Source organism: Suillus fuscotomentosus (genome assembly GCF_016647785.1).
Source record: "Suillus fuscotomentosus strain FC203 chromosome Unknown F5891scaffold_89, whole genome shotgun sequence".
Lineage (NCBI taxonomy): Eukaryota > Fungi > Basidiomycota > Agaricomycetes > Boletales > Suillaceae > Suillus > Suillus fuscotomentosus.
This window is the reverse complement of record NW_024539601.1, coordinates 95,859-118,582: the sequence shown is the minus strand read 5'-3', so window position 1 is coordinate 118,582 and position 22,724 is coordinate 95,859. Positions and strand designations below refer to the sequence as shown.

Sequence of the window (22,724 nt, the reverse complement as noted above, 5' to 3'; positions counted from 1 at the left end):
AATAATCGTGTCACGTTTAGCTTCCAAACGCGACGCGTTCAGCAACAAAATCATGGCTCAACAAGAAGCTGTATATGCAACTGACGAGGTGAATCGCATGAGCCAAATCATCCCATACTTGGTGCTCAATTATTCCAGTATGGCCGACCGTTTATCATCCTCAGGGACCAGGGAAGAAAAACAAGAACTCATGGTGTAGAGGCAATCAAAGTGGGCGATTTTCTTCTCGATCAACAGTCCTGAGTTCACGAAATATATTCAAGTCGCACATTCTTGCGGCACGGACAGTGGCAAACATAATCCGGACTTCTCTAGGACCTCGAGGTGAGTTCTATTTAGCCGCTGCATTACAGGAGTTTGATTGATCAATCACGCAGGCTTGGATAAAATCCTCATATCACCTGACGGCGAGATCACTGTGACGAATGATGGTGCAACTATTTTGGGACAGATGGAGGTCGAGCATCAAGTTGCAAAGCTCCTTGTGCAGCTGTCCAAAAGCCAAGACGATGAGATCGGAGACGGGACCACTGGTGTTGTCGGTACGATTTCAACTACCCATCTCTTTCTTGATATTGAAATACATCTGAAGTACTGGCTGGTGCACTTTTGGAGAAGAGCGAGGATCTGCTGGACCGTGGTATTCATCCCATCCGTATAGCAGATGGTTTTGACCGGGCCTGTACTGTTGCCTGCGAGAAACTCGACACTATCTCAGATCGCGTCGAGTTCTCACCTGAAAACAAAGAAAATCTTCTGAAGACCGCGATGACCAGTCTAGGCAGCAAAATGTGGGCCAGTCCTTTCTTTCTTTCCTTCCTTGAATATACTTAAATTTGGCCCAGCGTGTCGAAGGAGTTGCAGCAGTTCGCACAGATCGCGGTCGATGCTGTTCTAACAGTTGCAGACCTTGAACGTCGTGATGTTCCCTTTGACCTCATCAAGGTTGATGGCAAAGTTGGTGGCTCCCTTGCGGACACGACGTTGATCAAGGGCGTTCTCATCGACAAGGATATGTCCCACTCACAAATGCCCTCTTACGTGCGCGATGCTCGCCTCGCAATTCTCACCTGTCCCTTTGAGCCTCCACGGCCCAAGACTAAGCATAAGCTCGAAATCACGTCCGTAGAGGAGTTCAAGCACCTCCGGGATTATGAAAAGGAGAAGTTCGAGGACATGATCAAGATGGTGAAGGACACTGGAGCAAACTTGGTCATTTGCCAGTGGGGTTTTGATGATGAAGCAAATCATTTATTGATGCAGAACGAGCTGCCTGCAGTTCGATGGGTTGGTGGGCCAGAAATTGAGGTGAATTTCACAAGTTCTCCCTACCGTGAAAGCATTACTGATGTTCTGTTCTTAGCTGATTGCCATAGCTACACAAGGTCGAATCGTCCCCCGATTCGAGGATCTTACAGCACAAAAACTTGGGAAGGCAGGTATCGTGCGGGAGGTCACATTCGGCACGACCCGTGATAAGATGCTCGTTATTGAAGAGTGTGCCAACTCCCGTGCGGTCACAATCTTTGTGCGCGGGAGCAATAAAATGGTCTGCCTTCTATTCACCCTCACTGCACACATAATCTGACGTTAAGGCACATAGATCGTCGATGAGGCAAAACGTGCCCTACACGATGCTATCTGCGCGGTCCGCAATCTTGTCGTGGACAACCGCGTGGTCTACGGGGGTGGTGCTGCTGATATCAGTTGTTCCATCGCCGTCTCGAAAGCTGCCGATGAAATTCCATCCATTGAACAATATGCGATGCGTTCTTTTGCAGCTGCTCTCGACGCGATCCCCCTTGCACTTGCTGAGAACAGCGGTCTCTCGCCAATAGAGACATTGACAGAAGTCAAGAGTCGACAAGTCACAGAGAAGAATTCCAGACTTGGAATCGACTGTTCTGGAAGGGGAGAGAATGGTGCGTGATACCACGTTGCATACTTGAAACGCTTGAATCAAGTTTGGAATTCTAGACATGAAGAAGCAGTTCGTTTATGACCCTCTGATTTCAAAGCGACAACAATATCTACTTGCCACCCAGGTACGAACCTTTTATTGACACTTTGATGCACGATGTCTCAATGCGTTTTACCAATTGCAGTTGGTTCGAGCAGTCCTGAAGATAGGCAAGTCGATGATGTCTCTTGCCGATCAAACGCTAATTGTTCCTACAGACGATGTTATCGTAGCAGGTGAAGCAGAAGAGTAGACTAGTTATGTCTAGAAGTAAACACGGGAAGCAGACACTGACATTTAGTAAACATCCTCATGTAATTTGAACTTCGAAGCGATTCGCTGTGTTAAAGTTCTCCCCGAACATGCTGCAGGTGATGCTCTCGGAACTTGCAAACTTTTATTAGCATTACGCCATGTTTATATTTGTTACAGATGTGACGATACTGATATTGATCTGTAGATTGATTCAATCTACGGATAAATATTGTACTCAAGTCTTAGCTAGGGGCCTAGGGCCCGAGCTTCATCCATGTGCGCATCTGAGTTCACGTATACACGCTTTCTCTATAAAACCAGCCCACTTTCTTCCACTTCTCCAATCCTTACTGTTTGATTTCTCCTTCAGTGAGCATATACCTCTTACCTCGGTAACTGTCTACTGACCAGCTTGATGTGAGGAATTGCACTGATACTTGCTTCGTTGTCTCTAGCATTCCTTTGTCGATATCCTATCAGACAATACCAATATGGGCAAGACTGATTTGCGGGTGCTTGGCCAGACACCTCTCAATGCCGAACCACCATGCCTCGTAGAGCTCACAAAGCACACTATTACACCGCTGCACCTGGCATATGCCCGTAACCATTGTACGTTTCTTCTAAACTATGCTACGCCTCTTCTGTCTCTCACAATGCACCTAACTCCGGTTCTCAATCCTATCATCCGCGATCAAATCTGATGTTGTGCCTGGATATTCCATCCCGTCCCATTTTCATTCTCGAATGCTTGGTCGCTCGACCGCGGACACTGCTGATGAAATGGCATCTGTGGCATCCGCAGCTGTGATAAAGGATCTGGCATCTGAATCTGACAGTTATACGGTCAAGATAGACGGCGAAATGGAGGGGATGGAAGAGAAGGTATTGAACGTCAAGGACATGATCGCATCCTTTCCAAGAAAGGTGGTTGTGGCTGCTCTCGTCGTAGGTCATCCCTGGCATTTCAAAAATAAACACACTCACCAGACTATCTAGTGCGCTGGTAACCGTCGTGCCAGGATGCAAGAAAACACCGGGAAAGAAGTCCGAGGTATCAAGTGGTCCGAGGGTACCATTGCGAATGCGCGCTGGGGCGGTGTACTCCTGCGTGACATATTGATCAGTGCAGGAGTTCCTGAGCAGGAAGACGCTCAGAAAGGTTTCCATGTCTGCTTTGCTTCGAATGTTGCCCCGTGCGAGGATGACAAGTGTTATGGAGGGTCTATTCCTCTTGAGGAGGTCATGGCCGAGGACGGTGCCGCTATGCTTGCTTATGAGGTCAGATTGTTGATTTCAGAGATACGCGTATATTCACGTTTCCCGCTAGATGAATGATGCGCCCCTGACGCCTGATCATGGATTCCCTTTGCGCGTCGTTGTGCCTGGCTACTTTGGCATGCGATGGGTTAAATGGGTGGACCGTATCACTATTTCAAGGAATGAATCGCCCAACTTCTATCAGCAGTGTGATTACAAGATATTGCCTGAATGTGTATGTCATCCATATCTCAGCATGCGCTTACGTCCAACATCTTTGCTGCAAATAGGTTTCCTCTCCAGAGACGGCGGTTAAGGAGGATTGGTGGAGCCGTATACCTGCAATGCAACGGCTTAACTGCAACTCGGTCGTCGCCCACGTCCAGTGTCTGACATTTGCCTGTCCTGACCAGAAGACTCTTAAAGTCACAGGTTACGCCTACTCCAACTCCCCTATCTCGCGTGTCGAAGTCAGCGCGGATGGCGGTGAGACATGGCACGAAGTACAAATCACATACCAAGAGGGTAACTGGAGTTGGTCACTGTGGGAAGGCGAAGTCGTAGCAGACATCGATGTTGATGCTCTTGAGCTGGCTAACCAAGGACAGAGGAACGGGCGCTCGAAGACCAAGGTCACGGTGATAAGCCGAGCATTCGATCAGTCTGGAGGCGCACAGGACACCGGATGCCGCTGGAACTTGAGGGGAGTGGGCTTTTGCGGCGTTGGCATTGGTTCGGTTGAAGTATGATCAATTTCCTAGGATTCTTATGTACATCCTAAGATATTCATGGCTAAAGTAATGTACCTTGGCGCCTTTATATCGACAGGCCTTTATTTTTGCAAAACAAGTCATGGGAATTCACGTACCTTCATAGTGATTCGGCGTGTTGCGAGATCAGTATCGCCAAAATCTCGGGTCAGGGATTCGGCAGGCGTAACTGAAAACGTCCTCGAACAAGCGCTGTGTCGACGGGCCGGGGAGATATGGAAACGCCTCAGCCGCATTAACACTTTTCGTATCGCGCCGCACTGAAGTGAAGAAACATCATGTGGAAGACAAGCGCTGAGTCCTTCTATCGAACACGTGGCCTGACACGTCTACCCTTGGCCCTTGTAAGCGCCAGGTATTATACATAGAATAAACTGCAACCCAAGTCTCTCGATAACGAAGTGCATAGCTGGACCATGACGCTTTTGGCAATCATATCAGGTGCCATGGCAAGCCAGCTTCATAAGGCATATGAACGTTCATGAACCCTGATTTCTCTCGTATATATCATCTCCTTGTGTTTAGCACATCTTTGATGACCTATAACAGTTATAACGATGCCTACCTTCATAGGATCCGGATAACAAATACCAATTCTTCTTTGAGCTCCCACCCTGCATGTTGATGGAGCTTCCCATTAATATAAAAGGTCTGGCCTGAGATTATGTATTCGCATAGTGCTTGGCATCCACTTCCCCTACGGACAGCGACTAAAATGACTGGAATTGACTTCACCGTCTTCAAAGGCTCCCCCGCTGGAAAGATAGTCGAGTCAAAGACTCACAAAGAAAGCCTCAAACCGGACGAGGTACTCCTCAAAATCACTCATGCTGGCCTGTGCGGCACAGACCAACATTACAAGACGGAGGACATGGTTCTCGGCCATGAAGGTGTCGGCGTCGTGCAGCAGGTCGGATCGCAGGTCACCGCATTCAAAGTGTACACCCGTTCGTTGTTTGCGCCGTTGCGTAGCTGATTGTGTTGCGTTTGAACAGTGGCGATCGTGCTGGCTGGGGATTCCTCCACAATACGTGTGGGCACTGTGATGAATGCCTCAACGCGAACGAGTTTTTCTGCCCTGAGAGGGCCACTTATGCACACTCCAACACTGACCAAGGTGCATTCGCTTCCCATGCGGTGTGGAAGGCAGCTTTCCTCTTCCATATTCCCGATACTATCAGTTCATCTGACGCGGCGCCATTGATGTGTGCCGGAGCAACGATATTCAACGCGATGTATTCGTATAATGTCCGACCTGCAGACCGAGTGGGAATTATAGGTGTCGGTGGTCTTGGTCACATTGCCATCCAATTTGCAGCAAAAATGGGGTGCGAGGTCGTAGTTTTCTCTGGAAGCGATCATAAGAGGGAAGAGGCGAGGAGTCTGGGTGCAAAAGAGTTTTATACGAGAAGTGCGAGCAAATATGAAGTCGGGAAGCCAATTAAGCACCTATTTGTTACAACTTCGCATCTCCCTGATTGGAATCTGTGAGTCTTATCTCGAGGTACCGGTGTGTTTTTGGATTGACTTATGTGATTCATAGCTTCCTCTCGGTTCTGGCGCCCAACGCTACTATTTATCCTATCACCGTATCTCATGGGGATTTGGTCATCCCCTATACACCTATCATTTCAAAGGGGTTGACAATACAGGGAATCTTTTGTGCATCGCGTGGTGTCCACGTCAAGATGCTAAGATTTGCAGCTATCCACGGCATCAAACCCATCACTCAAGAGTTCCCGCTGACGGTCGAGGGAATTGAAGAAGCTATGGCTAAACTCGACAGGGGAGAGATCAGATATCGAGCGGTACTGGTGGCTGGGAGATAGGGTGGGATCCGGGTAGAAGTAACAAAGTATTTGTATTATCATCACCAACGCACCAGAGTATTACCGAACGAAGGACTTGACAGATATGTGTCTTCGAGTACCACCAGAGATATTGTGAACTAGATTTCGGGAACTGTGAGAAAGCACATTCGATTAAACGGGTTTTGACATGGCATTGAGTGCTGTCACTCACAGCACGTTCGGTTTGAAGACACCTCGGCTCCAAGTTGAGGACAAGCTCTGTGCTGCATCCAAAACCGGTCTAACTAGTAACCCGCCGAGCAATGCGCAGCTCCCAGTTCAAAAAATGGTGCAGGAGTCTAGTCTTGCACCGGATATGACGACATGAGGGCAGGACTATTTCCTTAGTCCTTGATGGAACACGTTCCATTACATGGACCAAATTTAAAATTACCCACGGAGGGATCAAATGCTCCCCGACATGGCCTGCATATGATCCAAGTTCATGAAAGAAAAATTTCACCAGCGCTTTAAGTTACTGTGCAGCTCATTAGCAAATATCGGGCTTTTGTACATGTCGTGTCCACTCACTCAAACAATGCTCTTGCTTTCAGGTGCCATTATAAGTGGTTTCTTGGACTCATCATGGTAGTTGCTGGCCGGAGTTGGCGTGCACACATTGATGCCAAAACGGGTGTTTCCACACTTATGACATCATAAACGTTTTGGCTCAGATGACGTTAGGGGCGCAACAATGTTTCAGTGTACGAGTGTCTTTCACCCTCTCCGCCAAGCAAACCACATTCAATGAGCTATCTTACTGCAATACGCTGTTCTGTAAAGAAAACACTCGGAGCTTCGTCGCGATATGCGAGTGCGGGGTGTGCTCGCAAAGTAGACACCTTGTCAAGCCGACGGTATGATGATGGAAGACGGTACACTAGGTATTGGTTGCAAATTCGATACCATTTACAACTGCGCTCATCGTGACTTTATTACAAAAGTACGATGCATGGAAATGACCCGGAGGTGCGTCCGCTCCTACTATCTGCCCCTGAAGCAGAACGAAATTCCTCTATTGCAGACGCTGGAGCGAGAGAAACGAAGAAACTTGTCCGGTACCCAGCTTGAAATTTCCGCGAATGATGACGCACCAGGATGGAACGAAGATCTCGCGTCTGAATCTGAAGCACACGTGAAGGTGCTTAGTACAATGTACATCGAGAAACATGAAATTGACATTATTTCGTAGGCTGATCGCTCTTCCGTCACATTTAATGATCTTCAGCGCAAGACAATTGATTTTGTTAAGGCGAAGCACCAAGCAGACGAGCGAATGGATCACAGAGAGGCATCCTACCTCAAAGACGAAGTAACTGGTCCCCTTGGTACCGCCAGAGTGGGTGAGTTTGAAGGCGTTGTCGGTGCTGGTGATCTTGGAATAGATCAGGAGGGCACTGACATAGATTCAGACGGGCGTACCATTAAGCGCCACGTCGTCCATGAGGAGACAATCGAAGTTGTGAGAGAGCCCTGTCCAACGGAGAGCGAGGCTGATGTGAGTGGTTCGAGTCTCGATTCTGCGTCTTTGTCGTTGACATCTAGTTAGGTAAAGGCAGATCGTGGGGAATATTCTTGAATCATGCCTGTTAACATCGCGCGATTAATGCCACCCTTATTGAATCGATACTCAACTTCTTAGCCGTAGGCCCATATTCCATTCACTGAATCATGCCGTATGCTCCGAAGTTTATATGATATCATTTTTGCCTTCAGAAAGATTATTCGAACTGTTACTGTAATGTACAAGTAGCGATACATAGGTCAACATATGTCCCTGTCATGGATATTCGTACAGTATGAGATATGATTTGAGATACTCATGCCTTGGTATTTGTCTCTTTACCGATAGTTTCCCCGGGGATCAAAGGTGGAAGAGCACCAAACTCCCCGTCCCCTGGGGACGTCTCTGGGACAGCATTTGTCTCTGTAGGGCCCAAGCGTACGGGTCCGGGACCAAAGGGTGCACCAAATGGCCCCTGCGGAAGCGCGAAATTCTTAGTAGTGACGCCAGGTGAGGTTGAGTTGATGGAAGCGGTAGGAATGGTGACATGCAGAGCTTGTTCGGTGGCAATCTGGTTCACCGTCACTATGCGACGGGGGTCAAAATATCCGCGAATGCGGGGGTTAGACTGAGGTCGAGGCTCTGTAGCCTGAATGCTGCGGAGTGTAAGATGATCAGATGGCTGAGCAACCAAGATGACAAATAGATATTACGTTGCATTAAAGGAAGAAGTCACTTTGCTCTCCGCGGGAGCTCCAAAGACGAGGAACCTCGAGTCAACAAGGGAACTGTAGAATAGACCGACAATACCAGACTGCGATTTTCTTCAATGGGATGGCAGAGCACGAAATATACATATTTTTCTTACGATTTGGCCGTCGTTGCCGGGGACTTCTAGTTGTCCTTGAACACTGACGCTCGCGCCTTGCTCTTCAACAGCAGCACTGCTCTGACCGAGCAACTGCGCCTGATACTGTTCCCGCGAAAGTTGCTTTCCGTTGTAAACAACATTGAGATTGCGGGCGAAAAGCGCATCAAACGCTGCGGTGAAATCCGCTTGAGTCTTGGCCGTCAAAATGGCTGTGAGACGGGAAGTGGTGAAGGCGGTCAAGGTGGGTAGAACGAGTGCCATAATAGTAGAGATGATGGTATTGATGAAGGATTTTCTGTCGCCGCCCCCGTCTTATATAGTCCAGAGAGGGCGCCCACTAGTTACGATGACTAGTATGAATGGCTGCGCAAATACTGCATTCCGCCGCTGTTAAGGCGAATTTGCGAATCGCACCGGTAGCATCACGGGGACCTGGATATGCCGATAGAAGGTGTCATGATGAAAGACAAATATTAGTCGTTTCGGTAACTCAACAATCCAAACCTGCATTTTAGATGACGTCCGAGAGCCCCAGATGGATTGCGATGCAGGTAAGAATGATTAATGAGGCCTTGAGGTGTCAATGACACTATATGGGCGTTGGTTGAGAACCCGTGCTTGGTCATCCCGTGCATGTCGCGTTCTCAAAGTCAACACGTTCGAGTGACAAGTCTGTCACACATAGGGCTCTGTCGCAACATAACAAACATAATGATTAGCGATGGGCATCACTGCGTTGACATGATTACTATCATTTATTACTTGATACTTACCTATAATATTCAACGAGTCAACCGATCAACGTTAACGTGCACGACTTATCTTGTCATTCGGGCCCGAGGTAATGCGACCTTGTATTGATCGGGGATGAAGTTAATGGGCGGCCAGTTCATGATTTCAAACTCAGACAGATACTTGCCGAGCTACTAGTTCAGTCGAAAGTTTCTATGTAGCATGACGACCTTCTTTATGTAGTACCAGAACTCACTGGCGCATAAGACTTAGAAGATAGGCGAACAAGTATTAGTCTCGCTCATACCGCCAGTCACAGACTCCTTTAATACCATCCCTCCAAACAGTCTTCCATTTCGCTGCGAGATCATTGGTTTCAAGTGCCCCATTGCAAACTCTCGGAGGTGTTCGATTGAACTACACCAGCCGTACCCAAACGAAGCTCAAGTGCAAACAAATAGTGGATGAAAATTACTCACTTCCCGATATACAACTACCAGTCAGACTCTTCGAACCAAACAGACGACTGGAAGACGAAGGGAACGAGGTAAGCAGGGACGGCTCCTTTAATGAGATATTGACGCACGTACTGGCATAAGTACATAAACTCCTGGGACAACTCAGTTAAACGTGGCCTGTGCACCAGTCTTTTTTTCCAGCTATAAACCCGATATGAACCCTTCTTCCGGCGCTGGTTTATTTCCTCGTCTGCACTATACATTTTCTCTCTTCAGCAGAGACCTAAACCTGCTCATGTATAGTGTCGCCTACCAGACAAGAGGGGAAGCGCTGCGCCATACTCATGGTAGACTTTTTTTTGAGTCCTTGTTTATTGTCCATGGGGGCGAAGCCCTATGACAGACATTTATGGTACTCTATGTTCATTTTCAGCATGGGAGTCCTGTAAAATCATGATCCAGGCTTTCGCGAGGACGATCAATGCTGTCTTAAGGCGATTGGGGGAGGTAGATGGCTAAGCACTTAGCGCATATATTGGGTTCGCTTCTACTTCTTCGGGGGGCACCGTGTTTTCCAGGCGTTTCGTGCGAGCGATGTACCTGAGAACTAACTTAACGCTTTTCCCGTCGTTCGGGAGGCCTTTTAGGCTTTGCGCTCGCGTTCCCAGCTCGGCCTTCAAGCTCTGTGTCTTGCGTATGCCAGGCATGATAGTACGAAATGATGTACTGATTCCTCTCGTTCTTCGCAGGCCGGACATATCGGGGAGGGTGATCTCGATATTCTGTGGAGATATTTGTTCAGGGAAGATATGTCCTGTGCGAAGTTGGACGAGCAGAGATGGTAGACTTGTAAGTTAAAAGCTTAGTCTGGAACACTAACCGGTGCACTGCGTTCCATGTTCATGCTGGACGCCAGGCTGCTAAATTTTGAAGAGATGCGTCGGCTTTATAGGAACAGTGCACTTTCGTTAGTCACACGCGGCTTCACTGACATGTAGAAAATGTTCAATCTGTATCAAGTCTGCGCAGACTCTGCCAAAGTCTGGAGGATCTGGAGACACGTCTGTGGTCCCAAAGTTCCGAACGTTCAAAGGTCTGTCTGCATTACCGTAACCACCCTGCCATCTACGTCAGCCACCATCACGCATCCCGCCGTCTATGTCAACCGTCATGCCAACCTCGTCATTTTTGTCAGCTTGCCGTCACGGCTCTGGTCACCTGGAGGGAGGACATAGCAGCTGTAGACCGGGAGCTGCGGGCAATGACATTATGTCAGATAAAGATCCTGATGGCGGGATATAGTGACACCGCGCGGTGGCCTTGACAGACTTCCCGACACCTGCTGAATCTGAGAAACTCACTGGCCAGGGCAGGACACCCATTTTCATAGATTTCACACAGACCGGCCAAAATCGGACTTTCTGGCTTCCCTGGACTAAACATTCAAGATTTCCTCAGCGCCACTTTACCTAAGACGATCATATGTTGAAGACTCGGTGCGCGTTTATTTATCTCACTGTATGGCGCACGGCGCAAGGGCTACTTCAAGGGTCCATAACTGCGCGGAAGCGCTAGATAGGATCGCTCTCAAGGCCACGAGATCAACTAGGAATATATGGGCGAGACCATGGGACAAGAAGGGTTTCCTGCGAGGGATCAAATATTTGATTGTCCGACATCTTAGACGAATTCAATGATGCATCGCCAGGAGATTATGGTGAGCATGGACTCACACGGACAATGACGAAACATACTGACAGCCGGAAGGGCCTAGGAGAGGAAGAGAGAATGGCTAATATAGTATACAGACGTCTATTATGTATTATGAATCAATGTGCAACCGCCCGAAGGCGCTTATACATAGGATATGATCCGGATCCCCTAAAATGCATTAGCGTGATTATATGACAAGCATATAATTCATCCACCCACACACACATGGCATTCCGCATTCTGGTTTCCCTCTCAAATATGGCTGCAGTTCAACAAATTCATTCAGGGAGCGAGCTCGATGCCTTGTTCCCCTCCCCATCTTCCCCGCCGAACGTGCTTTCCCCTCCGCGGTATCCTGGTGTTTCCCCAGAAGCGGTCGTAGCTTTGGCATATGTCTTGAAGGAAAACTATACAAAGTACCACATTTTCTTCAACCACAAGCGGTTCCATAAGTGCGTAAGCATCTTAACTAATCTATATCTCATGTTACTGATTCGAAATGTCGATGAAGCCACATCACTCATCGCGCACTAGCACTTTTTGTCACAGGCGCGAGTGGATCTCTGATCGAAGAGTTCTACAAACAAGACAGCACCTACCAGCGCCCAGCCGTTGAGTCTCCCGAGGCTGTCACAGAAGAGAACTTTATTGAACATTTAGGTGATGACAAGTGAGTCTATGATTCTTACTTCAACGGCCTGCTCAATAAATTTCTTGCCAGCTTTTACGCCGCGTACAAATCCTTCTTCATCAAGGTTATCGATGAAAGGAGCCTCAGCTCCACGCTAGAGGAATACATCTTCTCTAAGAAGTACAACTTTATAGAGGGACGAGACGCGTCCGCCCAGCCGGTGATGTTGGCGCGCTTCCTTGGAGGTTTGTTCCACGCCTTCATCCATGTAGGATACGGCGCGGAATTAGGCATCCCAGGCATGGTTGTCGAAGGCGAGCAACGTGACACATCGCCGTAGAAAAGTCGCTGACAGACATCTCAAGGTCTTGCATTGGCCAGCGTGCATAGTTATGAGTTCTTGCCGTCGCGTCTTTTCGAGCCCAGCGGCACAACTGGAGTGGAAGAGGCAACAACTTGGCTTGCCGCCCTCGTCCTTAACACAAAGACATCTACTGCGCCCTCTCAACTCGAACAACCGCCAAGGAACCATGCGTTCTCTATTCTTGCCAAGATCATGCAAGATTCGACATTCACACCGAAGGAAATCAAGAAGCATTTTAACAATTTTGATGGCCTGATGTCCGAGCACGGTGATACTTTATGGCACTACGCTGAACAATGGACGATCGATCCGTCGCAGCCAGGCGAAATCGAACGTAAGATGGAAGAATGTATTTGGACAAGCACTATCATCTACACCATTGGCGGATGGAACAAAGACAGAAGCTTCACAGCAGACTTCACATAGTAAGTGGCGTCAAATCTGCTATCTGCAAAAAATACTGATTTTTGTGGTGCTCCAGCATGCATCTCGTCACCTCAAGTCTCTTCCTTCCATCCCTGTTGGCTTACCTGCCACAAAACTCGCAAATTCTTTTGCTTCGTGGATACTTCGCATCGACTCTTGGGTGGTGGATCGCATGCGGTTTCCCTAGACTGGACATTCAAGGCTTCCTGAGCGCCACCTCACGTCCTTCGTCAGAAACCAAGGTCGCTAACCCATTCCTCGATATTGTTCAGTCTGTGATAACGCACCCAAACGAACATATGCCCAAGATTCAGCGCGCTTTTGCGCATTTCTCATCCATTTATGGCGCACGGCCCAAGGGTTACTTCAAGGATACGGAACTGGAGGGTGCAGAAGCTCTAGACGGATCGCTCTTCCTTTTGGCTGCGAGATTGACTGGGGAGTATATGAGCGAAGGTAGGTTCTGGAGCCTAGGGGGGTTTCCTGTGGGGGATTAGGAGTGGACGAGGGATCTGATATGTCTGGGTTACAAACACCGTTGAACCAATGATGACCGTACTTTTCAAACTTGTTGATCATCTGATATCGTCCAAGAGCCAAGGCACAGCGATATATTCATTTACAAGGAAGATCTAAAAGGGGTAACCATTGTGTGCGAGAAGTGTAACTGAGTCATATGCATGAGCATCTGTCTTCTTTCTGAACCTCAGGCTGGAGCGAGCGTCGGACTCCATTCCACCCTAACTTGAAAATATAAATTCCGAAATCAGGATTCTTAGAAGAAATCATATAATGTTTCTAGGCACTAGCATGATAAGCCCGGATCGATATCATAAATAATTCGAGTTGCGTATTACAGAGCACCATTTTTATGGTAAAGTACCATGAGAAACATAAACTGATGGGCCTGGTGCGATGCTATCGACCTTGTTTGTGATGGATTGATGCACTGAGTATGATAGATGGATCCGATTTAGTAGTACTAATACCGTGACTACGGACTCATGTCAGGGTCACGTGAACGTGTTGATGGGAACGCGTCTTCGACCAACCGCCACATCAATCCACATCTGAGATTTAATGATTGATGGTCCACAACATTTGCGCCACACTGGTCGACCAGATATAAGGAAGGCAGTTGTTTCTGTTATCTTCTTAACTCTTCCTCTTCACCAACTCTGCTCGTAACACTCAATCAGCGTAATCGCTGAACACCTAGTATCATGTCCCCTGCCGGCGAAACTGAGTCTACTCCTCCACGCACCAATGCACCAGCTTATGGTGCTAGCAAAATAGAATCAACCCCAAACAGCCGTGGGGCTTCTGTTGTCAGCGAGAACATCGGGGTGCTCGGTGTCAAGTGCGCACATTTCCTGTCTTTATTGAGTAGAACCTGACTTTCCATCAAGAGTCAAGAAGGTCGGCCCATGGATTCAACGGGATATAGAGCAGGTCAAGGAGTGCAAGGCAGATGCCATGCTGCAAGCCCTCCTTCAGCGCGCTTCTTCTGCTCCCGAGACCGAACAGCCCGAGCTTCTGCAAAAGTGTCTCAAGGCGGTTCTGCCTGTTTGCAATGGGCAGGCTTCTACTGCCCTCGTAAAGTCTTCTGACATCGAGACAGCCCTCAACGAATAGTGAGTGATTTTCTCTAAGTTCGTTGATCAAACGTTCTGATGCTCAAAATAATCGCAAGCGTATGTCCAGGAGTGGAGAACAACTTCTACAGCCCTTTATAAGAGCCACTAACATCGCCCTCGCTTGTCTTGAAGAGATCAGAGGTTGATGGGATGCGTGCTCCTGTCCCTGCCGTGGACATGATCTGCCAGCAGAACGATATGCCCATGCACCAGATGCACCAGACCAAGAAATCGATTCGGAAGCCCGACGTCGTGATTCTTCCTTTGAATAGCGCATGCGCTCCCTTCCAGGATGAGACGGGCAACAAGAAGGGCAAACAGAGCAACAAACAGAAGGGCGCACAAAAGAACGACGAGAAGGATGACGACCAGCGCAAGAAGAAGCGCAAGGCTCATATGGACACGAATGCAACAGCTAAGCCGAAAAAACTCCCATGGAAAGATGTTCTAGCTTGCATCGAGTTCAAGAGAAAGACAGCTGGGAGGACGAAAGGGATTAAGTCACCATCCCCTACGTATACAGTGACAGACCAGTGTCCCTACCAAACCAGAGTATCTGCCGGTGGATCATCTTAAGGCTGAAGTACCTGCGCCAGGCCCTTCGCATACCCCAGCAACACAACCTGCGTCTGACACTGCAGGTAAGCAATTTCATTTTCGATTTCAAGATCAAACTAAATCGGCCCAGCAGCAGTTCAATCTTCCGGCCTTACTACTGCACAACATTCCAAGGGCAGGTCTAGCTCCAAGCGCAAGGCCACAGACACTTTGGAAGAATCCGCTGCGAAAAGATCCAAGGGGAACCACGACGACAAGGACACTGACGCTGACGCGGACGCGGATCCAGATGTGACCGTTCAGACGGGTCTGTATGCCGCCGAGATGTTTGCGGCCAATCTTGGAGTCAATTATTTGCTGAATATTATCGTCGTCGGTGAGCTCGTTCGTCTATCGAGATTCGTCGCGCTCTTACCACAGCTTTTCCAGACGATGTAATGTGGATCTGGTATTATGATCGGCAAGGGATCATTCAATGCTCAGGTATCAACTTCATTCAAGATCTCCCGCGATTCCTGGTGCTGTTGTATGCTTTACAACGCTTCGACCTTCACGATTGGGGCCGAAACAAAGACTTCCTCCCAATCGAAGTTGAGGGGAAGCTATGCCACGAAGTCAAAATCGATGACGAAAACCTTGGAGAGGTGGATTTGCTCCTCCATACCAGCCACGATGAAAGAGTGAAGCACTACGGACTGCAAGGACGTGCGACCAATGTGGTCCCTGTCACTAGCGAGGCGCTCACGAAGAAATTCGGCAAGTTCGAGGATGGGATGGTGGCCAAGATCTTTTGGGGAGAGGCGAGTCGCACTAGCGAGCCGGAGATCCTGAAAAAGGTCGAGGAGATCGCCAAGAGGCACGCGACTGTCCAAGACCATGTTCCTCAACTGCTTTGGCACCACACGTTCACAAATCCCACAGCCGCAATCCGAGAAGCGCTCGGTGTTCCGGCACCCACTACAGGCAGTCGCGTGCTCTATATTCTTGTATTCCCCAAGCTCCTCCCCATCACCCAGCTTCACGGCAAAGAGCTTTTTGACGTCTGGCGTCAGTGTATTTCATGTACGTGTTTCATGGAATTTACATGTCTCTTTGTTGACATCACATGCAGGCCACCTTACTCTGTGGAAGGAAGGGGTCCATCATCGAGATGTCAGTCCGGGAAATCTGATGTGGTACTGGAAAGACGACAAGCGGATAGGCGTTTTGAACGACTACGATCTATCCTCGTTAGCAGATGACTTAGGTCCTCGGGGTAATGAGCGCACGGGCACGGTGCCGTTCATGGCGCTCGATCTCCTCACTGAAGAGGGTCAACGAGGCGAAGTCAAGCACCTATATCGTCATGATCTGGAGTCGTTCATGTGGTGCTTCGCCTGGATTTCCTTGCGTTACAAGAATGGAGCCCCTCTACCACGGGGATTGCGCCCCTTGGATGAATGGGCGACTTTAGGCGCTGTGGCATGTGGCGAGAAGAAGTACGTTTTTCAGGGTCGTATGAAGAAATTTTCCGCACCCTCCCACATAGACTCATCCCTATGGGCGTTCCTTGTGGATTGTCTCGGTATGCTTAACAGGCACCACTTCAATCGATGGGAAGCAGACACGCCGACGAACTGCGAAGAATCAGATTCAGATATTGATGCTTTTCTACAGTCATTCGAAAATACCAAGGGTTGGGCTGCGCTCAGCAAACTTCTATCAAAATCTTCACAGTGATTTTCTTTATCCATTACACTACCTACGGTTTGGGTTTGCTAGCTCTGATACTTGCATCGATTGCCCGTGTTTGATCCGTCTCCAGTAGATAAACCAATTGAATAGATGGTGGCTCACCATTACGCAGAATGAAACGAACAGAAATTGTGTCATGTTTAATAGATGACGGCTGATTTCCAACTGCAGCGCGCTATTATTACCAGGTCCGAGCAAATACAGGAATATACACTTCACCCTTACAGGTCGCGATAGTCGCGAAGAACAGCAGACAGACCCACTTGCCACTAGACTCACTCAGTGCAAGTCGTGGAGTCCCACAGTTTGTGCCTTGATCAAACCACCAAGGATTTTTGTTCACGGCGTCCTCAGTCAATGATTCATGTTTCAGCAGGTCATCTCCTTCAACCCCGAGGTTTCTACCCGTGGTATGTTTGCGAAGACACCTGTCTAACAGGGTTCCTGAATCATCCCTACATCAAGCAGCAACGCGCGTGTGAGCCGGACATATCAGAAAAGGTTTCCGAGATCGCGAAACAAAAGTTCACCAAAGGCCCTGTTCCTCGTTGGGTTCTAGACACAACCAAGGGTAGTCGCCTGCTCTGCATCCTTAATTCCGCAAGTTTCGACCCATTATGGCGCTCCATGGTGAAGACCTTTTCAACGTATGTGCAGAGTCGATCCATTTCATGTGTGTAGCTCATCGCGTCTATGTGATTCGCTGTTTAAAGGTCACGTTGCAGATCACCATGATTTCTTGAATGCAGCGGTCAGTCGTCGAGAAGATATCATCCTTGGCAACATACTGTATTACAGATACAAAGGGTGGGCATTTTTTGCAACTACGATCTGCCAACTGGGGCGAGCCTTCACTTAAGCTTCAAGTTGAGTGCAACGAGCGCACGGGCACGGTGCTATTCATGGCGCGCTTGAGATAAGGAAGTGGGCAGAAGGCTGAGTGTCGCATCTGCAAAAAGAAATGCTAATCTTTGAATGCTGGCGTCTCATCACCTCGAATCTCTGCCCATACCTGTTGCAACCCTCGCAAGTTGTTTCGCTTCGCATATACTTTGCACCGACTCTTGGGCGGTGGATCACCGTGACCTGGCTTCCATGGACTGAACATTCAATGCTGTTTCGACGGCTGTAATGCCGCTAAGCCATCCCTCGACATGGTTTAGTCGTGTATTGAATGGTCAGCGCGCCTTCGTGCATCTCTGCTCACATTAAGAGACACAGACCAACTTGGCTACTTCGAGGGTACAGAATTGGAGGGCGCAAAAGCACCCGATGGATCACTCTACTTCAAGGTCGCCAGATCAACGTCAACTTTGAACTGAGTATATGAGCGAGGATACGAGACGCTGAGACAAGAAGGTTTTCCTATGAGGGATCAGATGTACTGATTATCCGACATCACCTGGGAAACACGGGAATGTTTATCAAGAGCAACATGCAACACAGGAATCTAAAAGGGGGTAACCATTGTGTGTAGGAGGACAACAGAATACTAGGAGAGAACTGCGGCTGGGTCGTCCATCTGTCTTCTTTTTGTGGACCATGGCGCGAGCGTCGGACTCTGTTCTACTCTGAGAACACGAATCTCAGAATCAAGATTCTTAGAAGAACTTCTCAGGGACTCGGAGCGAGTATCATTAATTGGGCACCGAGAACGAAATGTATGATGATTGATGTAGTAGAAAGTGGAGTGCATTTCACCGTGGAAAGGTTGAACTAGCTGGCGCACTGTTATGATCTTATTCCCGACGAATTGACAGAGTGAATAAGGCTAGTAGAGTAGTTGAACTATACTCACCAGTACGGAGTCCGGATTTGACTTTCAAAAATCAAATTCTATTCAAATAAGTTAGGATCACGTGCGCGTGTTGATGGGAACGCGTTGTCGGAGTCGAATTGTAGGCCACATCAATCCATATCTGACGCATCAGAATCATCAATGGTCCACAACATTTGCGCCACACTGGTCGACCAGATATAAGGCAGGCAGTCTTTTATGTTGTCTTCTTAATTTTTCCTCCTCACCAATTCTGCTCATAACACTCAATCAGCGTAATCATTGACACTGAACGTCTAGTGACATGTCCCCTGCCGGCGAGACTGGCACTTTGTCTACCCCTCCACGCGCCAATGCATCAGCTCCAGGTGCTGGTAAAATAGAATCCACCCCAAACAGCCGCGGGGCCTCCGTCATCAGCGAGAACATCGGCGTGCTTGGTGTCAAGTGCGTACATTTCCTGTCTTCATCGAGTAGAGCCTGACATTCCATCGAGGGTTAGGAAGGTCGGCCCATGGATTCAACGGGATATAGAGCAGGTCAAGGAGTGCAAGGCAGATGCCATGCTGCAAGCCCTCCTTCAGCGCGCTTCTTCTGCTCCCAAGACTAAACAGCCCGAGCTTCTGCAAAAGTGTCTCAAGGCTGTTCTGCCTGTTTGCAATGGACAGACTTCTACTGCCCTCGTAAAGTCTTCTGACATCCAGACAGCCCTCAACGAATAGTGAGTGATTTTTCTAAGTGCGCTGATTGGACGTTTTCAAACTCATAACCATCGCAAGCGTATGTCCAGGGGTAGAGAACCACTTCTATAGCCCTTTCATAAGAGCCACTAACATTGCCCTCGCTTGTCTCGAAGAGATCGAGGTCGATGGGATGCGTGCTCCTGTCCCTGCCGTGGACATGATCTGCCAGCAGAACGATATGCCCATGCACCAGATGCACCAGACCAAGAAATCAATTCGGAAGCCCGACGTCGTGATTCTTCCATTGAATAGCGCATGCGCTCCCTTCCAGGATGAGAAGGGCAGCAAGAAGGTAAACAGACTGGTAAACAGAAGAGTAAACAGAAGGACAGGCAGAAGAACGACGAAAAGGACAACGAGAAAAACAACGAGAAGGACGACGGAAAGCACAACGAGAATGATGACGGGCAGCACCAGACGAGGCGCAAGGCTCATATGGACATGAATGCAACGGCAAAGCCGCAAAATCTCCCATGGAAAGATGTTCTAGCTTGCATCGAGTTCAAGAGAAAGACGAAAGGGATTAAGGCGCCCCCCTCTTCGTATACATTGACAGACTATGCCCCTACCAAGCCAGAATATCTGCCGGTCGATCATCTTAGGACTGCAGACCCAGCTCCAGCCCCTCCTCAGACCCCAGCAACACAAACTGCATCCGACACTGCATGTAAGTGATGATATTTGCGATTCTAGGATCGAACTAAATTGGCCAAGTCGCAGCTCAGTCTTCTGGCCTTACTGCCGCCCAGCCTTCGCGGGGCGGGTCCAGCTCCAAACGCAAGGCCACAGACACTTTGGAATCTGCTGCGAAAAAATCCAAGGGGAACCACGACGACAAAGACGCTGACGCGGACGCTGCCGTGGACGCGGATGCGGACGCGGATCTAGATGTGACCGTTCAGACGGGTCTGTACGCCGCCGAAATATTCGCAGCGAATCTTGCAGCCAACTATCTGCTGAATATTATTGTCGTCGGTGAGTTCGTTCGTCTGTTGAGATTGGCTGCGCTCCTATTAAAGCTTTTTCAGATGATGTCGCGTGGATCTGGTATTATGATCGACAAGGGATCATTCAATGTTCAGGCATCAACTTCATTCAAGATCTTCCGCGATTTATGGTGCTGTTGTATGCTTTACAACGCTTCGACCTTCACGATTGGGGCCGAAACAAAGACTTCCTCCCAATTGAAGTTGAGGGGAAATCTATGCCACGAATTCAGAATCAATGATGAAAAACTTGGAGAGGTGGATCTGCTGCTTCACACCAGCCACGACGAAAGAGTGACGTACTACGGACTGCAAGGGACGGGCGACCAATGTGGTCCCTGTCACCAGCGAAGCGCTCACGAAGAAATACGGCAAGTTCGAGGATGGGATGGTGGCCAAGATCTTTTGGGGAGAGGCGAGTCGCACTAGCGAGCCGGAGATTCTGAAAAAGGTTGAGGAGATCGCTAAGAGGCACGCAACTGTCCAAGGCCACATTCCTGAGCTGCTTTGGCACCACACGTTCACAAATCCCACGTCCGCAATACGAGAAGCGCTTGACATTCCGGAACCCACCACGGGCAGTCGCGTGCTCTACATTCTTGTATTCCGCAAGCTCCTCCCCATCACCCAGCTTCACGGCAAAGAGCTTTTTGACGTCTGGCGTCAGTGTATTTCATGTACGTGTTTCATTGAATTTGCGTGGCTTTCATTAACATGGCGTGCAGGCCACCTCACTCTGTGGAAGGAAGGGGTATACCATCGAGATGTCAGTCCTGGAAACCTGATGTGGTACTGGAAAGACGGCAAGCGGATAGGCGTTTTGAACGACTATGATCTATCCTCGTTGGCGGATGACCCAGGTCCTAGGGGCAACGAGCGTACGGGCACGGTGCCGTTCATGGCACTCGATCTTCTCACCAAAGATGGTCAACAAGGCAAAGTCAAACACCTATATCGCCACGATCTAGAATCATTTATGTGGGTTTTCGCCTGGATTTGCTTGCGTTATAGGCAGGGAGTGCCACTACGGAGATTGCGCCCTCTCGACGAGTGGGCGACTTTAGACGTTATTGCATGTGGCGAGAAGAAGTTAGTCTTCCTCAACAACCTGACCCCTTCTGCGCCCTCAGACATAGACAAACTCACATGGAATATCCTTGTGAACTGTATGTTGGTGCTTAAAAGAGAGGCCGACAACAGATACTATCTTCGCTTTACATCGAGCTCAGGACAAAACCAGCAGCCCAGTGACTCGGATCTCGATGCTTTTCTATCCAAATTTACCAGTCTAGGTGATTGGGTTGAGCTCAGCAAGCCTGAGTAATTTTTTATACCCTGCACACGGTGTTCTGCGCATCGATACTTGTAACTTTCAGTTATAGATTCACAATACAACAACGTTACTCCAGCGTTTGTCCCCACCTAACTATTTCCCCATTTGTGACCTTTACTTTGGTTCCGGCCACACATCATTTTTCGACAGGTATCTAAAGTTGCTCATGTCTAGCGTCGCGTATCAAGGATAGAAGCGGTACGCTATGTACTCACCGTGTACTTGGAAGTTGAATGGTCTAGCATATGTGTAACATCATGGCGATGGACGGGCCGTCAGTGCTAACTTTTGAAGAGATGCGTCTGCTTGACTTCAGCGCCGAGAAGCAATGCAGCTTTGTCACTTTCCGATGATCGGATCACACATACTGCGCAATCATCTGGAGGATGAGACTAGTAAGTGTTAATCGGACCATAATGCCAAGGCTTTTGCACAGGCTTACATTATGCACCGCATGCGACCCGGGCCTCCAATTTTCTACAACGGAGCGATTTCCATTAATATTGGTGTGACTGCCGTGTGCGCGCGCCACTTGAGCTCCACTGGCGCTCCAACATCTTGAGGCTCCTTTTCATTTCGGTCTCCGCATACTCCTTTCGCACTCCAAATTTCGTTGGCACCAGCTGCACCTCACCCAAGATACACAGCAACGTCCATTAATGGTAATGTCATGCATGTAGCACAGGGATCTAAACGGGGGTAACGATGGTGTGTACCTATAGGAGAACAAAAGAATACAAGAGAACTGCGACTGAGTCATGAATTTGACGGTCTTCTTTCTGTGTGGAACATAGCGCGAGCGTCGTACTCCGCTCTACCATCCCAAAATCAAAATTCTTAGAAGAACTTCTGTTGATCATTACCGAGAGCAAGATGTATGTGCACGTAGATAGTGGAGTTCCTTTCAGCATGCAAAAACATGACCTCCCTGACTCGCGGCAGCCCATCTGAATTGACAGTACTGGAGTATTACATTATGCATATGGATCTCTAATATTAATGACCGGACTTAACTGAAATCGATTTCAAGAACTTAAAGAAATAAGTCAGGGTCACGTGCGTGAGTTGATGGGAACGCGTCGTCGGAGTCACGAATTAACCTGCAAGTCCACAACCGCCACATCTACATCGGATTAATGATCGATGGTCCGCCACATTTGCG

General features: G+C 48.7%; 8 protein-coding genes across 8 annotated transcripts; 7 read left to right on the top strand and 1 right to left on the bottom strand.

Annotated features, from left to right (window-relative positions):
• Window positions 1–17: 17 nt before the first annotated feature.
• On the top strand, window positions 18–2,379 carry F5891DRAFT_1116521 (chaperonin Cpn60/TCP-1 family). The gene is made up of 11 exons (XM_041363801.1): window positions 18–88; window positions 139–210; window positions 264–324; window positions 378–542; window positions 593–791; window positions 846–1,308; window positions 1,364–1,549; window positions 1,604–1,922; window positions 1,978–2,045; window positions 2,106–2,130; window positions 2,179–2,379. Exons 1-11 carry the CDS (start codon window positions 53–55, stop codon window positions 2,211–2,213), a joined length of 1,629 nt encoding a protein of 542 aa, XP_041219444.1. The 5' UTR covers window positions 18–52; the 3' UTR covers window positions 2,214–2,379.
• A 15-nt stretch (window positions 2,380–2,394) lies between these two features.
• F5891DRAFT_1064804 (Oxidoreductase, molybdopterin-binding domain-containing protein) lies at window positions 2,395–4,601 on the top strand. Its single transcript, XM_041363065.1, has 7 exons — window positions 2,395–2,607; window positions 2,671–2,827; window positions 3,021–3,163; window positions 3,215–3,496; window positions 3,546–3,710; window positions 3,766–4,288; window positions 4,343–4,601. The coding sequence occupies exons 2-6, from the start codon at window positions 2,707–2,709 to the stop codon at window positions 4,222–4,224; spliced, it is 1,170 nt and encodes a 389-aa protein (XP_041219443.1). The 5' UTR covers window positions 2,395–2,607; window positions 2,671–2,706; the 3' UTR covers window positions 4,225–4,288; window positions 4,343–4,601.
• A 359-nt stretch (window positions 4,602–4,960) lies between these two features.
• Window positions 4,961–6,159, top strand: F5891DRAFT_1256955 (chaperonin 10-like protein; the record flags this gene model as incomplete). The annotated part of the gene is made up of 3 exons (XM_041370041.1): window positions 4,961–5,184; window positions 5,241–5,732; window positions 5,789–6,159. The coding sequence occupies 3 exons, from the start codon at window positions 4,961–4,963 to the stop codon at window positions 6,072–6,074; spliced, it is 1,002 nt and encodes a 333-aa protein (XP_041219442.1). The 3' UTR covers window positions 6,075–6,159.
• Window positions 6,160–6,706: 547 nt separating this feature from the next.
• On the top strand, window positions 6,707–7,772 carry F5891DRAFT_1064797 (uncharacterized protein). Its single transcript, XM_041363064.1, has 5 exons — window positions 6,707–6,979; window positions 7,040–7,064; window positions 7,120–7,236; window positions 7,288–7,593; window positions 7,645–7,772. Exons 1-5 carry the CDS (start codon window positions 6,843–6,845, stop codon window positions 7,672–7,674), a joined length of 615 nt encoding a protein of 204 aa, XP_041219441.1. The 5' UTR covers window positions 6,707–6,842; the 3' UTR covers window positions 7,675–7,772.
• F5891DRAFT_1064790 (uncharacterized protein) lies at window positions 7,773–8,754 on the bottom strand. Its single transcript, XM_041363063.1, has 3 exons — window positions 8,468–8,754; window positions 8,313–8,413; window positions 7,773–8,255 (listed from the first exon to the last, which is right to left on the bottom strand). Exons 1-3 carry the CDS (start codon window positions 8,729–8,731, stop codon window positions 7,916–7,918), a joined length of 705 nt encoding a protein of 234 aa, XP_041219440.1. The 5' UTR covers window positions 8,732–8,754; the 3' UTR covers window positions 7,773–7,915.
• Window positions 8,755–11,598: 2,844 nt separating this feature from the next.
• Window positions 11,599–13,565, top strand: F5891DRAFT_1281886 (uncharacterized protein; the record flags this gene model as incomplete). The annotated part of the gene is made up of 5 exons (XM_041370506.1): window positions 11,599–11,825; window positions 11,885–12,043; window positions 12,095–12,327; window positions 12,370–12,793; window positions 12,850–13,565. 5 exons carry the CDS (start codon window positions 11,599–11,601, stop codon window positions 13,289–13,291), a joined length of 1,485 nt encoding a protein of 494 aa, XP_041219439.1. The 3' UTR covers window positions 13,292–13,565.
• A 452-nt stretch (window positions 13,566–14,017) lies between these two features.
• F5891DRAFT_1256933 (uncharacterized protein) lies at window positions 14,018–16,853 on the top strand (the record flags this gene model as incomplete). Its single annotated transcript, XM_041370040.1, has 8 exons — window positions 14,018–14,154; window positions 14,204–14,428; window positions 14,488–14,500; window positions 14,564–14,953; window positions 15,009–15,072; window positions 15,123–15,365; window positions 15,419–16,051; window positions 16,101–16,853. 8 exons carry the CDS (start codon window positions 14,018–14,020, stop codon window positions 16,706–16,708), a joined length of 2,313 nt encoding a protein of 770 aa, XP_041219438.1. The 3' UTR covers window positions 16,709–16,853.
• A 1,951-nt stretch (window positions 16,854–18,804) lies between these two features.
• Window positions 18,805–21,553, top strand: F5891DRAFT_985493 (uncharacterized protein; the record flags this gene model as incomplete). Its single annotated transcript, XM_041377604.1, has 10 exons — window positions 18,805–18,947; window positions 19,003–19,221; window positions 19,280–19,475; window positions 19,529–19,910; window positions 19,958–20,218; window positions 20,272–20,368; window positions 20,463–20,523; window positions 20,546–20,906; window positions 20,955–21,207; window positions 21,241–21,553. The coding sequence occupies 10 exons, from the start codon at window positions 18,805–18,807 to the stop codon at window positions 21,551–21,553; spliced, it is 2,286 nt and encodes a 761-aa protein (XP_041219437.1).
• Between the last annotated feature and the right edge of the window lie 1,171 nt (window positions 21,554–22,724).

What these genes read in the sequence shown, in the direction of transcription:
- F5891DRAFT_1116521 (XM_041363801.1), top strand. Translation starts at nt 53, where the DNA reads ATGGCTCAACAAGAAGCTGTATATGCAACTGACGAG. An exon ending in CTGTATATGCAACTGACGAG is followed by an intron (nt 89 to 138) that starts GTGAATCGCATG and finishes CAATTATTCCAG; the next exon opens with TATGGCCGACCGTTTATCAT. An exon ending in GACTTCTCTAGGACCTCGAG is followed by an intron (nt 325 to 377) that starts GTGAGTTCTATT and finishes TCAATCACGCAG; the next exon opens with GCTTGGATAAAATCCTCATA.
- F5891DRAFT_1064790 (XM_041363063.1), bottom strand. Translation starts at nt 8,731, where the DNA reads ATGGCACTCGTTCTACCCACCTTGACCGCCTTCACCACTTCCCGTCTC. An exon ending in CCGGCAACGACGGCCAAATC is followed by an intron (nt 8,414 to 8,467) that starts GTAAGAAAAATA and finishes AGAAAATCGCAG; the next exon opens with TCTGGTATTGTCGGTCTATT. An exon ending in ACTTCTTCCTTTAATGCAAC is followed by an intron (nt 8,256 to 8,312) that starts GTAATATCTATT and finishes TACACTCCGCAG; the next exon opens with CATTCAGGCTACAGAGCCTC.
- F5891DRAFT_1064804 (XM_041363065.1), top strand. Translation starts at nt 2,707, where the DNA reads ATGGGCAAGACTGATTTGCGGGTGCTTGGCCAGACACCTCTCAATGCC. An exon ending in GGCATATGCCCGTAACCATT is followed by an intron (nt 2,828 to 3,020) that starts GTACGTTTCTTC and finishes TGGCATCCGCAG; the next exon opens with CTGTGATAAAGGATCTGGCA. An exon ending in TGGTTGTGGCTGCTCTCGTC is followed by an intron (nt 3,164 to 3,214) that starts GTAGGTCATCCC and finishes CAGACTATCTAG; the next exon opens with TGCGCTGGTAACCGTCGTGC.
- F5891DRAFT_1064797 (XM_041363064.1), top strand. Translation starts at nt 6,843, where the DNA reads ATGAGCTATCTTACTGCAATACGCTGTTCTGTAAAGAAAACACTCGGA. An exon ending in GATGGAAGACGGTACACTAG is followed by an intron (nt 6,980 to 7,039) that starts GTATTGGTTGCA and finishes TTATTACAAAAG; the next exon opens with TACGATGCATGGAAATGACC. An exon ending in TGCATGGAAATGACCCGGAG is followed by an intron (nt 7,065 to 7,119) that starts GTGCGTCCGCTC and finishes CCTCTATTGCAG; the next exon opens with ACGCTGGAGCGAGAGAAACG.